Consider the following 13,701-nt stretch of genomic DNA (forward strand, 5'->3'; position numbering starts at 1 on the left):
GAGGTGACACAGAATTCTCTCCAGCTTCAATCTAATCTCCTCTACCTCCATTTCTTTGACCTATTTGCCTTTCTGGGCATTGGAGGGTTCCCGTTGTGTAGAGTTTAAGTGCCCGAACTTGAGTTTAAACTTGACAAAAATGAAGCAAATCATTTAGCTGCACTCATAGTCCTGAGATTTCTATAGTGAAAGCTACAAAGAAGAGGACACAGTGGCCCAGATTTGAAATAATGCCATTTAATGAGAGGAAAAGAAGTTCAGCTGACAAGAAGCCATTGTAATCCAAGTCTCTTCAGGATGCGAGGTGGTTGGCAGTGGCTCTCTGCTAGGATGGTGATCAAAATAGTTTATTCAAAGAAACAGTCTCCTACCTGGGATTTAAAGCAAAATTTAAACAATAAATACACAAGTGTGTGTCTTTATTTATACATATACATGCGAATCTAGAAATATGACATGCATCCTGATGTATAACTACTATATTTATGACCTGTCAAGTCATTAATAACAGATGAGAGACTTGAAGAAGCTTATGCATGGCTGTGAAGGCTTCAATACAATGATCTTACTTGTGCTCTTGTTTGTCTTATTGGGAACCCGGAATGTTGTAAGAATCAACCGCATATTCATCTGGAAAAGAAAAAGGTTTGTCTTTACCAAATCTCCAGCTGTGTGTCACTAGACTAGGTCAGACAATGCAAAGTTTCAAGGGAAGCAATCAGTCCTCCGTTTTATGAGTTCTTAAATAATGTACTAGAGGAAGTCATGTGATTGGAGGACAGTAAATTAGTACAGGACAGACCATGTTCATCTACTCCGTGACAGACTTTGTATGGCATCTAACAAGAAACTAACCAAGCTGGCCTCCGGGGGCTGTGCCATGGTCTCCACAACCCACTAAGTGTTTTGAAGCATAATCTATTCCATTTTTCCTATAGTGTTTCCCCTTCCATTTTTAAGTCAAAACCACAGCAGCAGCATGCAATAGTAGATCTTTGACTCCCTAACGACGACAACAATGAAAAAGTCTTGGAACGTCAGCATTGTTTATAGTTCAAGTTGAAGCTGAGTCTTTTTACAACACAACAAAGAGCTTCTAAGTGTTAGGACACCCTGGGAACAGTCAGAATCCACGTTATGGAATTAAAAAAAAAAGATCACATAACATGAAACCACCACTGGTTCCCTCTTTGAAGATGGATGGTGATGATGTGGGGGAGTGCTCAGAAAGCATGAGCTACGGGCAGGTTCAGTGGTTGTGATATGGCTGCTCACCGTTTTCATAATAACTGTAGACGATGACCGGGGCTGGCTGGGTGTTAGACACAACGTTGGTTTGTTCTACAGAGAAGGTGAAGATGTTTTCTTTCCTGAAAACCTGTAAAGACAGGAATGATAAGCAGGTCCTAGTAGGCCAGAAAAATAAATCCCTGAGAGACTTACCTCACAAGTGCAGGACCTGCCTAATTAAAAGACCTAGCCCATCACTGTTTTAGGTGATAGCTAAACACTGAGTTAGATGACATGAAATCACACGAACTTTTAGGCCACACGGCTTATGTTAAGATGCACAGGTGCTTCTGTTAAGGAATGTTACTTGGCTACGTTAGAGAATTACAGGTTGGTGTGAGTGGGTGTGACGTATGCATACAAAGGATGGCTTTGAGATTCACACCACAGTTTGGAGTTTTGCACACTCAAAATAACAATAGAATTGCTATATGATTCAGAAAGCCTGTTCGTGAGGATGCATCCAGGAGAAATTAGGCACTGCTGTGCTCGCTTCAACAACAGTCACAATTGACGGGAATGGAAATAATCCAAGTCTGTTTATCACCAGATCGATGGGTGCAGAAACTGTGCTATGTGCAGAACAGGAAATTATTTGGCATTTTGGAAGAAGGACACCTTTGACTACTGACAATGGATGTCTGCTAGGGCAGGGAGAGACAGTTGTCTTCGGGGGTGTGGTCTCTAGTGGGCTGACCAGGCAGCAGCGGAGGGTTCCATATCCACGTGTCTGAAGGCAGCAATAATTAGACTCTGTGGGTTACTAAGGAGAGAACATGGAGTTGGGTGGATGGTGTGTGAAATTAAGTATGAATAAACTTCAAAATATTATACTAAAAAGGTAATTATATAGAGAGGGTTGTTAATTAGCTTGTTTATAATAATCAACTCACAATGTATATGTATATCAAAACCATCTAGTCATGAGAATTGTCTAGTCATGTAACAATGGCTTACACGAAAAACCTAATAATACAAAGAATATGACTAAAGAGACAGAACACAGACTACATTCAACGTCCCATTAAAACCTTAAGCTTGTTCACATATGTCCATAATCAATACAAGCTTTCAAACACCCCTCAGGAGACAAAGCCACGAAACAAAACTCCTAAACAAAGCCATGCAATGAAAAGCTATTGAACTTACATATTCAACTTATGCTGAACTTACATGGTTCAAGTACAAAAGAACGTGGCCGCTCTTTATGTCCGTCTTCGTTACTTGGCCATTGTGTTTAAGCTTTGAAGAGATTGACAAGAAGGGTTGAGGATCAGGCATTAGAATTCTGAGAGTCCCTTTCTAGAAATGGCCAGCGCACCTTCTAGGTAGGGAAATGTCCTTTAGAACCTCAGTGTTTCTGTGAGCATAAAGGGAGACTGGGTAAAGAAATATGTGATGAACAATGGACATAATAATGACTCTGCAGGCCAAAAATGTACAGACCAAACACATAGGTGAAGTCTGCAGAAGTATGCTTAGATGAAGAGTTCTGTTATTTGGTTTGCTGTTTCCTGCACTCTCATTTTCTCTGTGCCAGGGGACAGGGCTGCTTGTGTTTACCTCGTCGATCGATGAGAGGACGGGAGTAAACCCAGAGAGCATTTTCACATCCACAAGGACCATATCGGACTTTTCGTGAGCTCCTGTGTACCTGAAATGAAAGCGCAAACATTTCTACACAGGTTGAGAAATGTGAGCTCTCTCAGTGAGGGCATCCTGTGCACAGATGCACCAACAAGCCTGAAGTCTGCAAAGCTGGCAGAGGCTGGAAAACTTCACCCTCAAACCTCCGAGAACAGTCACAACCGCGTGATAGCCGAGGAGGTGATTAGTGTGTGATATGCCATTAGCTGGGGCAGATCACGAAGTCTGTGAGTGCAAACCCTCCCCAGATATCACAGAGTCAGAGCCTATAAATAGAACTTCCTTTTTCATGTCATGTAGGTTCCTGCCAGCTTTAGATTGTCCAATACTAGAGGAGATCTTCCATATAGGAGTTTTTTTTTTTTTTTTTTTGAGACAGGGTTTCTCTGTGTAGCCTTGGCTGTCCTGGACTCACTCTGTAGACCAGGCTGGCCTTGAACTCACACAAATCCTCCTGCCTCTGCCTCCTTTTTGCTGGGATTACAGGTATGGGGCACCGTGCCTGGCATCTTTCACATTGTCAATCTGTCAGAAAGGCAACAGCTGGCAGGCTGCAGATGAGGAATGTGAATCATAGGTGTGCAGACCATGTTGAAGATCTGTCTAATTAGCCAGTGTGTGAAAGAGCAGGGAAATGGCAGGGTGCAGATCATCCCCTGTGACCCTGCGACTCAATACGGTCACTGTCATTCACATTTGTTTTTCTTCAGTCCTATTTGGAGTCATTCTTTGATGTTCTTCTTTACTCTGGGGGTGGCTATCACAGAGTACACCTACATGAGGGTCACTGTGAGGATATACTCAGTCTGGAATCCATCTGGAGAGTTGCTCTTTTCCAGTTTCAGGGCAAGGGAAAATCCAGATGTCTTCTTAGGGAGCGGCACGTTGTACCTGAGGGTTGCCTGGAAAGGATAACATCTGGTAGTAAGAACCGAAGAACCTGGTACCTCTTTAACCCCTTACTGACGTGCTTTGCATCGTTATCATCGGGAACCAGGATAAACTGAATGTGTGTGTGTGTGTGTGTGTGTGAGAGAGAGAGAGAGAGAGAGAGAGAGAGAAGCAGCAGGATGCTGTAATCTGATGAGGACAGAATACTTTCTACTGGTGGTATTCCTCAAAAAAACCTCTGTCAGCCAGCTGTGCTTATACAACACTGCCTAAAAACAAATTTAATTAATAAAAATGTTTAATTTGTATAAATGTACTTGTGTGTGTGTGTACAGGGATGGGGGAGGAGAGACAGAGGTACATGAATTGAAAAGAAGAGCTCTTATTTGGAGGGAATAATGGGGTGCATATGGCATGAAAGTGGAAGGGGGATATTGATGGGGGGCAACAAAAGAAATTGAATGGGTAGAGGGAGGAGGGAGGAAAGACAAGTAAGAATAAAACATGCATGAAAATGCTGTAATGAAATCTATTATTATGTATGCCAACTTTATCAGTTTTTAAAATTAATTCATTTTTTATTGATTACAGTTTGTTTACGTTGTATCCCAGCTGTAGCCCCCTCCCTCATCCCCTCAATCCCACCCTCCCTTCCTCATCTCCTCCCATGGCTCTTCCCCAGTCCACTGATAGAGGAGGTCCTCCTCCCCTTCCATCTGACCCTAGCCTATCAGGTCTCATCAGGACTGGCTATATTGTCTTTCTCTGTGGCCTGGTAAGGCTGCCCACCCCCCCTCAGGGGGTGGTGATTAAAGAACCAGCCACTGAGTTCATGTCAGAGACAGTCCTTGTTCCCATTACTAGGAAATCCACTCGGAGACTGAGCTGCCATGGGCTACCTCTGTGCAGGGGTTCTAGGTTATCTCCATGCATGGTCCTTGTTTTGAGTATCACTTTCAGGAAAGACCCCTGTGCCCAGATTTTTTTTGCTTCTCTTGCTGTCCTTGTGGAACTCCTGAGTCCTACAGGTCTTTCTATCTCCCTTTTCTTTTATAAGATTTCCTGCACTCTGCCCAGGCCAGAATTGAACTCAGGTCCTCGAGAAGAGCAGCTAGTGCTCTTAACTACTGACTCATCTCTCCAGTCCCTAAATGTTAACTTTAAAATTAATAAAAATGTGAATAACTTCTTAATAACCTATTCAATAAAAATGTGAATAATTTCTCAATAACATTTTCTGTTATTGTTTAGAAAAATGATTGGGGACCTGGGCGTGGTGGGACATGCCTGTAATCCTAGCACCTGAGGAGACAGAGGTAGGCAGATCTCTGTGCATTTGAGGACAGCCTGGTCTACAAAATGAGTTCCGGACAGCCAGGGCTACACAGAGAAATCCTGTTTCGAAAGAAAGAAAGAAAGAAAGAAACAAACAAACAAACAGGAGACACAGATAATTACAGGAAGAATCAACATGACAAAATACTTCACACATAACTGAACAGTGGTCTGGATTTATGGGCAAGTTTAGTTCTCCCTCTGAGGAGGGCTTCCATTACCTGGATAAACGTGCAGCCTTCTCCATCTACGTCGATCTTATATGGTCCATGCCCTTTGGATAATTTTGAGCGCTGGACCAGAAGGCGGTTATCATTGTCAACGTGGAACACCTCCTCAGAGCCTTCCGTGCTCAAGGTGATGGTGTTTTGAGGTTTGGAGCCAGTTAACTTCATGTATTGGGTTAGGGCGAGAAGGCACACTGTGCTGTCCTGCACAGAACAGCAGCACCAAGTCACTCCCTGTTGACCATGACAGTCCATTCGGTCCCCATAAACATTCCTGAACCCGGGACAAGGCACCATGCCTCAGACAGTTGTGGAAGTTGCTGCCAGTTCATTTTCTTTAACAAATCAATTGGACTTTAGTATATATATATACTGAATATGTATAAAACCATCTCCGCTGCTAATGTCTTGTCAGATCTAGTCAGAAAGTGAAGGTGCTGTACAATGGGATGACTTCACTTCTGTCCCCTCATCTTCAAAAAGGAACAAAAGTCAGAAAAGGGTCTTTGAAAATTCACCAGCCTACTGTCTCACCGGGACTCAGCCATAAAGGAGGACTACAAAGGGACACTGTCCTCATTAAATGAAACTGCCCTTCCCCTGATGCTCAGTTTTTCCTGTTAGGGAACCACCCACTGCTTCAGGGCCTTTTTTTGTCGTTGTTATTGTTGTCCCCTACTTTTGCCTTTTCTGGTGTGGAGACCACAGAAACACGGAGAAACTGTTCTTCATGATTGACATGTGGTTTGACCACTGTCCCATCAGATATCTACTGTTCCAAGACTCGGTTCTCATGAAGACAACCTCTTCCAGATCTCCATTCTGCTCTCCAGTGTGCAGTGGAGACACAGTCAGCCTGAAAGCTTCAAAGGGAAGGTCTCATTTGTCATCTAAAATGACGTCTAAAGTCTGCTTGCAAGAGGGTCTGAAACACAATGACGAGCCCATGAATACTTACTGACTAAATAAATCAGGAGTCAGAATACCAACTGTGGGGTTGGAGACATGCCTCAGTGGTTAAGAGCATTGTTGCTCTGGCAGAGGACCTAGGTTTGATCCCTAGCACCCACATGGTGGCTGACAAGCATATCTAGCTTGTCAATCCAAGAGACATGTATATAGCACACAACACACACACACACACACACACACACACACACACACACACACCCCTTTAGGAGGAGTATCAAATGTTCTTTATCTCACAACAACGTGACCACCATTGTCACCCCGAGTGCCATCTTCTGCATTAAACAAATCCACCTCAGGCGAATCACCTGCATGGCAGAGAAGCCTCCGTGGGAGTTCATCTGCTGGGCAAGCCGCTGCATGATCTTACTGGCGTAGTCAAGGTCCTGCGTGGCCTGGGAAATGACAGCCAAGAGCACATAGCAAGTCCTCTCAGTCTCAGGAGAAAGCGCCCAAGGGCTCAACGGGGGAGAGTCTTCAGCTCGGGGCTTCTCTTCTCTCTCCCAATGTATCATATTATCTGCGAAAATGGGGGAAACCAGTCTCTAAAAAGAATTTTCACAGTCCTTAAAGCAAGCCCTCATAAGGTTCCCACTCAGAGGGAACAGGTTTTATCCTTTGGATAAATTCAGGCCTGTTGTGGCCTGAATTTTAAATTCATATACCAAAGCCTTGATCTCAGACTGTGGCTTGGTTTCTGAATAGGACCTTTAAAGAGGTGATAAAGTTAAAATGCGTTTTATAAGGTGTACAAGATCCTATTTGATGGTGGTTATGAGAAGAGGAAACAGGCGCACAAATGGAGCCAAGGGTGTCCACACACATGGGGAACACTGCACGAAGGTTGCAGAAAGATGCTGTACTCCAGGCAAGGCCCCCCCCCCACTTCCTGCTGTCAGGATCTTAGACTTGTACCCTCTAGAGAGAAAAAGAACTCTGAGGTTTAAGTTACCCTGTTTGTGGTATTTTTCTGTGACAGATCCTGGGAAATAAATACAGTGTTTCCTTAGGAATAAGAAGTTTCAGAAGTAATTATTATTGTCTGCAGTATGATTACTTAGAAAAGTCACTCATTTGGAAAAAAATGGTGGAAAAGAGAAAGAAGGAAATTAAACATCTGGTACTTTTTGAAGACACAGACGCTGACGCGTTCCGCAGAAGCAGCAGCCCTGCGAGGGTTCTGATCCGACCTCGCAGTAACTTATGCACTTCGTTTTCAGGAGTTTCTCCACTAGCAAAGACAAACCGTAATTAGACTTACTCTTTTTGATAGCGGCTTGATCCAGGATTTGGAGTAAGGAATTCACTTGCTGTTCTTTCCCAGCTAACGCAAACACGTAAGCCAGAACAGCCTGAGTGTAGACACTGGTGACGCCATTTGACAATGCCTCCTCCAGGCAATAGAGACCGTTGCGGAGGGCAGGAAACTAGTGGGGAGGTGGGGGGAGAACATGCTTGTAAGTGACAGCTCACCATTCCACGAGTTTGCCAAATAATTAAGATAACCAACCACTGCATATAATGTAGTTTACAATGTCAATAATATATCCCCGAAGCACATTTCGCATACAAATCTACCTTATATATTCACATATTCTATTTTTACACATAAACCTATCATATATCCACATGCCTTATTTTTAAAGCAACATTGTAATAAATTTGGACTATTATTAGTATATATGGGGGAAACACAACTTAAGGAGTAAAGTGAGTTTTAATATCAGATCACCAGTGCTCTAAATATAGTATAAGCTTATGTTAGCTTATAATGTTAATATGAACTTCTTTTATACAATTATATATAGGTGTGTGGATGTATGTACATAGCCATGTATATTTGCATGTGTCATGTGGCCAGAGGACTGGTTTGGGGGGGGGCAAGCTGAAGACCATCAACTGCCTCCTTGAGATGTCGCTGTTTGGCTCTCCAATTGTATTAGCCTGGCTGGCCAGCAAGTCCCAAGGATCTCGCTTTTTGTCTCCTCAGCAATAGGAGTATAGGCAGGTGCCACCATGACTCCCTGCCTTTGTACACGGGCTCTAGGCACCCAACTCAGGTCCTCATGCTTGTGAGACAAGTACTTTTCTAACTGAGTTAACGCCCCAGATCACAAACAGTTCTGGTAGACTTAAAATGTGTTACTTCCACGCTTTAAATAGAAGTTTGCATTTGAAGATATACTAATGAGCCTGGACATACAGAGCATCTCTTAGGAAGAGATTTTGTAAATGGATAGTCCGTGGATTGAAGCTGTACTGAAAAGTGCGTCAGAGGCTTGGAAACAATCTTTTTGACTATGGCGTTACCGGGAGCAGACATTCTTGGTCAGTGATAATTGCTTTTGCTTTTGAGTCTGGGTCTTGCTCATATAAGCAAGACTGGCCTCAAATGTCATGATCCCTTGCCATGATCTCCTGAACACTAGAATTACCGCTGAATCACTGCTGTGTGCCATGGCTGCGGAGGTTCATAGTATGAAGGCCATGGCTGCACTTCAGGGAAGATATAAATAGCTCAGATCATATGAAAACTGACTTGTTTTTTTTTTTTTTTTTTTTTTTTTTTCCATGAGTGTATCCAACTTGGGGGAAACCTCAACCCTACCCATCAAAAGTATCAGTGACTCAGAAGAATTTTGAGCATCATCGCTTTAAAGGATGGTAGTGGATTAAACGTTGTCTTGAAATCTTAGCCTGTCTAAGAATTTCAGTGGGAATCTAGATTCTAGATGCATTCAGCAAAGTGAAGCCAGAGGAGATGAGAATCCGTACACGTGAATCGAGTCCAGCTTCAAGGAACGCTCCGACAACCTGGGCAGTGAGCACAGTCTCCGCCTCCTTGTTGCCCTGAAAACAAAGGAACAGTGAAAGAACAGCTACGTTTCTGAATTGAGACTAACTGGGAAAAAAGTGCTGAGCAAAGTCCTTACACACAAAAACATTCTAACATATAGAACTGTTATAAGGAAACAGTAGTCATGCTCTATGGGTGAGATTAATTAACACTCAATGCATAATTAAAGAAAACACAATTTTAAACATATGGATGTTCTGCATAGCATCATGTAGTCTGGTGTTTGGCCTGAATTCAAGCAGCTCACATGGCTGTTTTGGTATTAATTTGAAAAAAGCAAAGAAGCGCTTTGCTGATGGGGGTGGGAGGGGTTGTTAGGGGGAAAACAGAAAGGAAATAAAAGAGCTCAGTGGTTGTGGAGATGTTGAAATGTTGTAGGTCCAGAACTAGTTCAACCATCTTTTCTCTCCTAAGTAGCCATTCCTTGTCCACCTCTGTGTCTGATTCAACACCTGTGACTAACAGATAAAATCTTCAGAAATGTTTCAGCATAACAGATCTCTAGAATCCACCAGCAAAAGGCTAAGCGTGTAATCAGAGCATCTGAGCCCCAGGGCTGGGTTTCCCTGTTTGGCTGGGACTACCTACTTAGGGTTACCGCTGACGCATTTGAAAAAGTCTGAGTTGTGGCTTTCTTTGTTCTGTTACTTCAAAACCTAATCAAAATATTGCAAAGTTGTAACATGGAAGGTGGAGTGACCCACATCTGTGCTCCACTATCACCCATGCTTGGCTTCAGATTAAATGGCCTTGTTCTCTCTGAGGTAAGAGCTCTGTGTTTGTGGTTGACACACTCTGCCAACAGAGCTGCATTTCTACCTGAGAGCGTGATTTCAACCTCAGGACTGAGGCACGGGAAGGAATTCCCCACACATTCAACACCTGTTGGAGGTTGGTCTGATGCTTGTGTGTTGAAGCTAATTACTGGCTCTCAAGATCTGGTTACTACCTGGATACACCCATCCTTATTGTGTAAACCTACCTGATTGGCCTGTACTTGAGCAGGTCAGAATAAGATGGGTATGGTAGGGTTCTTTGGCTTTTGAAGACAGGAGACTCTCAGGAAACAGGAAGAGGACAAGAAGAGGCAGGAGGATGCCAGGATGGGTTAGCGTGGAGAAGGAAACATATGGGTAGGAGAAAGGAGTCTGAGGATGGTGTGGATGGAGAAAACACCAAGATGAAAAATACAATAAAGTATTTATAAGATTATGAGTGGAAGATAGCCAAGATAGGAATGGTTAAGGTAGAAGGAATGGATGGGAGCTGGGAGATGGATGGTGAGGTTATTAAGATAGTGTGAGTGGAAATATCTGTTCAGCCCAAGGTAAATGAGGCAAATATAAAATCTAACAGGTATCTGGGTCTTACTGATTATGATAGCAGGTTAAATAACACCACCATAATAATTATAGCCTAATAATAAACATGGATTAGGCCGTGTCTTTTAAATCTACAACAACAAACACCCCTTCTTTCAATTTATTGTCTGACTCCAAATTTCCAGATGCTTTCTCTGCTGAGTCCCCTTTCTCCTCCTCTTCCCAGTTTAATGATTGCAGAAGCCTGACTCTATGGAAAGACTAAAGGCTGAAGAAGGCAAACAAAAGGCTCATGCAGGGTTCTGTCCAGACTCTGGTTAAACATTCACAAGGCAGGGCTGATGCTTGTGGAGAGGATGGAGAGGACTCAGGAGACATGCATCTGCAGCAGACTCAGAAGGCACAGAGTCCCCGATGAGGCAGGGTGGCAGGGGCAGAAAGGAAATCCTCGTGGTGAGCCCCTTACCTCCGAAGCACCGTTGTTAAGCTTGTCATCCTGTCGGAAGCATCCGTTTGTTCTCTGTTTGCTTGAGAGCCAGATTAAGGTCTGTTTGGGGACTGCCTCATCAATGAAAATATATTCCTTCATTTTCTCAAGTGTCATGAAAGTAAGGGCACTGAGCCTGGAATGGGGACCATCAAAGCAAACATTAAGGGGAAGATGATGTCAGCCGCTCAACAGGTTCATGAGTGTTCTCCCCTTTGGGTGATTGGTTTTACACCTTGTTTAGTGTTGACAGTTGCTAGTCTCAGTGAACAGTGGCTCTTTCATTGGGTTAGCAAAACGTCAGCAAGTCTGTAGCTATCACAGCAGGTGGATTTTAGCCAGACCCAAAGGTCTGTCCGCACAGGCCATTTGATTCCACATACACAGAAATAGGATGCTACCGGGCTTTCTAGTTTCCTTTCTTGCTATCTAAATGACACTGAGAGGTTCAGAGTATGATGTGACACTTGCCATGGCGCTGATGAGCTGTGTCATCACAGAAAGCCATCCTTAATGATCACACAGCTAAGGAAGGTTCATGACACTATGGGTCACTACAAAAAGAATACATTTTTGAGCTTTGTTTTTTTTCTCTGTAAAATCACTTTGAAGCCCACTAGGCTGGAAATCACTCCAGTGGGCACTAGCTGCTCTCACCTTCTTGCAAGTCCTGCTTAGATTTAAAAAACAAAACAAAACAAAACAAAACAAAAACCTATATTGCAGAAAACAATGATTTTAATCTCTCACCTTATGCTTCCTTTCTGGTTTCTCTGGCAGAACATGTCATATGACCCATCAGAGTTTCTGAAAGACAACAGGCTCTGGTAACCTAAAATACAACAGAGCAGGAAGCTGCTTTTAGCCTGGGAGAGAAGGGAAAGAGTGACATAGACTGGGTGAATGTAAGCCCGGGGATCAGCTCAATTCTGCTTCCTGAAGATCCAGGTTGTTCACCTCTGAAGAGAGAGAGAATTTAAAAGCTGGCTCAGGACTGCACTTAGCAATCAGTACCTCCCCTTGAGGTTACTTCCCTTCACTCAGTTTTACCTTCCTAAGAAGAAAACCCAAACGGCATTTCCTCCTGGACCTGTCCTCAATCTCACATTTTTACAGCACTTGAATGCATCTTACTACAGTCAGATCCAATCACTTCCCTGCACTGGAACACAGCTAGGCCAGCAGGCCTAGGAGCTGACAATTGAAATCATTTTCAGCCCCTACACACAGCAACAACAAACAAGATATTATGGTAACTATTACACATTTACAAACAATTTCGTTGGTGTTAACTCCATGACCAGGGGTCCAGGACACATGTCAGAGGAGACAGAAAGGGTGCAGGAGCCAGATGATGATGAGGATGGTTGTGAAATACTGTCTTCAGGGCATGGCATGGCTACCAGAGCCGGATCAGCTGTGGTTAGCTGGACAAGGCCTACATAGGATCAAGACAGTCAAAACTCTGGCATCAACAGGGCAGGTGATCTGAGGCTCTGGTCTATACTAAGGAGCTATTGGCAGTGAGTATTTGCAGCTGGTGGGAGACTCGTTCTTCATTGAGGGCGTGGCGCCTGGTATGTCTCTCCTCTTCCAGAAGAGGGCCCTATACCCATGCACATATGGGTTGTGCTAAGTGGACTTGGTGGATTATTTAAAGAAAAGATGCAAAGTTGGGAGGAGACGAGGCATGTTGGGGAGGATAAGGGAAGTGGAAGGAAGAGACACAGGGGTGGGTTTGACCATATTTTGTTGTATGCGTAAGGAAAATTTAAAAAGAAAAGTGAGTTTACAATTTAAAAGAACAGGTCTATGTCAGGAAGCTAAATGATGAGCAGAGATTTTAGAGCAAAAAGAGAACACACAGGTAGGACTCAGAGTCCCTAAAAGACCCACTTTTGTCTCCCCAGGAGATGGCAGAGTTAACCCGATCATGTTTTGATATTGGTAGTAGTTGATTTCACCTTTGTGGGCAGAAACTTCTTAACCCTCTCACCATTAGATAAGAGAAGCAGAGCCTTGGATTTGATGTCTTCTGTCAGCTGATCAGTAGCTGTCAGGTAGTCGAGTATGAAAATATCAGACGCTAGCTGGGTGACTTTCTGCTCCACACACCCATAGGACGTTTGGAGGAGGCTGTCCAGATTCTGCATTGTCACCCCCAGAATGTCGCCTAAAGGCAGAAAGGGAGAGTCATGCACTCACACTAACACTAAGCCCCTGCCTCAGCATTAATAACCACCGGTGGAAGGACGTGGTGGGAACAGGAAACTCTTTAAAGTTCATTCTAAGAGCTGTAAACAGGAGGCTGTGGAGGTGGCGCTGTGGTTGAGAGCCCTTGCTGCCCTTGAAGCATTCCTCAATCCAGTTCCCAGCACCCATATTGGGTGGCTCACAACTGCCTCTTCCTCCACTTGTAGGGGAACCAATGCTCCTGGCCTCTTTGGGCCCTGCATTTATGTGCATACACTGCCTCATATATAGTATGATATTAACATATACATAGTAAACAAAACACATAGACAAGGTGGTTCTGAAGTGTGGAATTAGAGGGCCTTCAGGTATGAAAATGTTCTTGAGATTCTCACTCCCAGAGCAAAGAGGGAGCTTGGAAAGTGTGCTTCCATGTTCTGAGAGATCGACCCGATGAAATATGAACTATAACCCGTCCCTCTT

At 43.7% G+C, this 13,701-nt stretch overlaps 1 protein-coding gene across 1 annotated transcript in view; it reads right to left on the reverse strand.

Annotated features, from left to right (window-relative positions):
• Positions 1 to 216: 216 nt before the first annotated feature.
• The window catches only part of LOC110564842 (ovostatin homolog), a 33,497-nt gene continuing 20,012 nt past the window's right edge, over positions 217 to 13,701 (reverse strand). Inside the window, exons 14-26 of the mRNA XM_021662364.2 lie at positions 13,022 to 13,198; positions 11,776 to 11,857; positions 11,005 to 11,161; positions 9,135 to 9,209; positions 7,621 to 7,786; positions 6,668 to 6,879; positions 5,385 to 5,594; positions 3,715 to 3,839; positions 2,854 to 2,944; positions 2,464 to 2,532; positions 1,276 to 1,378; positions 570 to 630; positions 217 to 371 (exon numbers count right to left, since the gene is read on the reverse strand). Coding sequence (XP_021518039.2) covers positions 587 to 630; positions 1,276 to 1,378; positions 2,464 to 2,532; positions 2,854 to 2,944; positions 3,715 to 3,839; positions 5,385 to 5,594; positions 6,668 to 6,879; positions 7,621 to 7,786; positions 9,135 to 9,209; positions 11,005 to 11,161; positions 11,776 to 11,857; positions 13,022 to 13,198 — 1,511 coding nt within the window. The 3' untranslated portion in view covers positions 217 to 371; positions 570 to 586. The remainder of the gene's footprint in view (positions 372 to 569; positions 631 to 1,275; positions 1,379 to 2,463; positions 2,533 to 2,853; positions 2,945 to 3,714; positions 3,840 to 5,384; positions 5,595 to 6,667; positions 6,880 to 7,620; positions 7,787 to 9,134; positions 9,210 to 11,004; positions 11,162 to 11,775; positions 11,858 to 13,021; positions 13,199 to 13,701) is intronic.

This window comes from Meriones unguiculatus, chromosome 5 (genome assembly GCF_030254825.1).
Source record: "Meriones unguiculatus strain TT.TT164.6M chromosome 5, Bangor_MerUng_6.1, whole genome shotgun sequence".
Lineage (NCBI taxonomy): Eukaryota > Metazoa > Chordata > Mammalia > Rodentia > Muridae > Meriones > Meriones unguiculatus.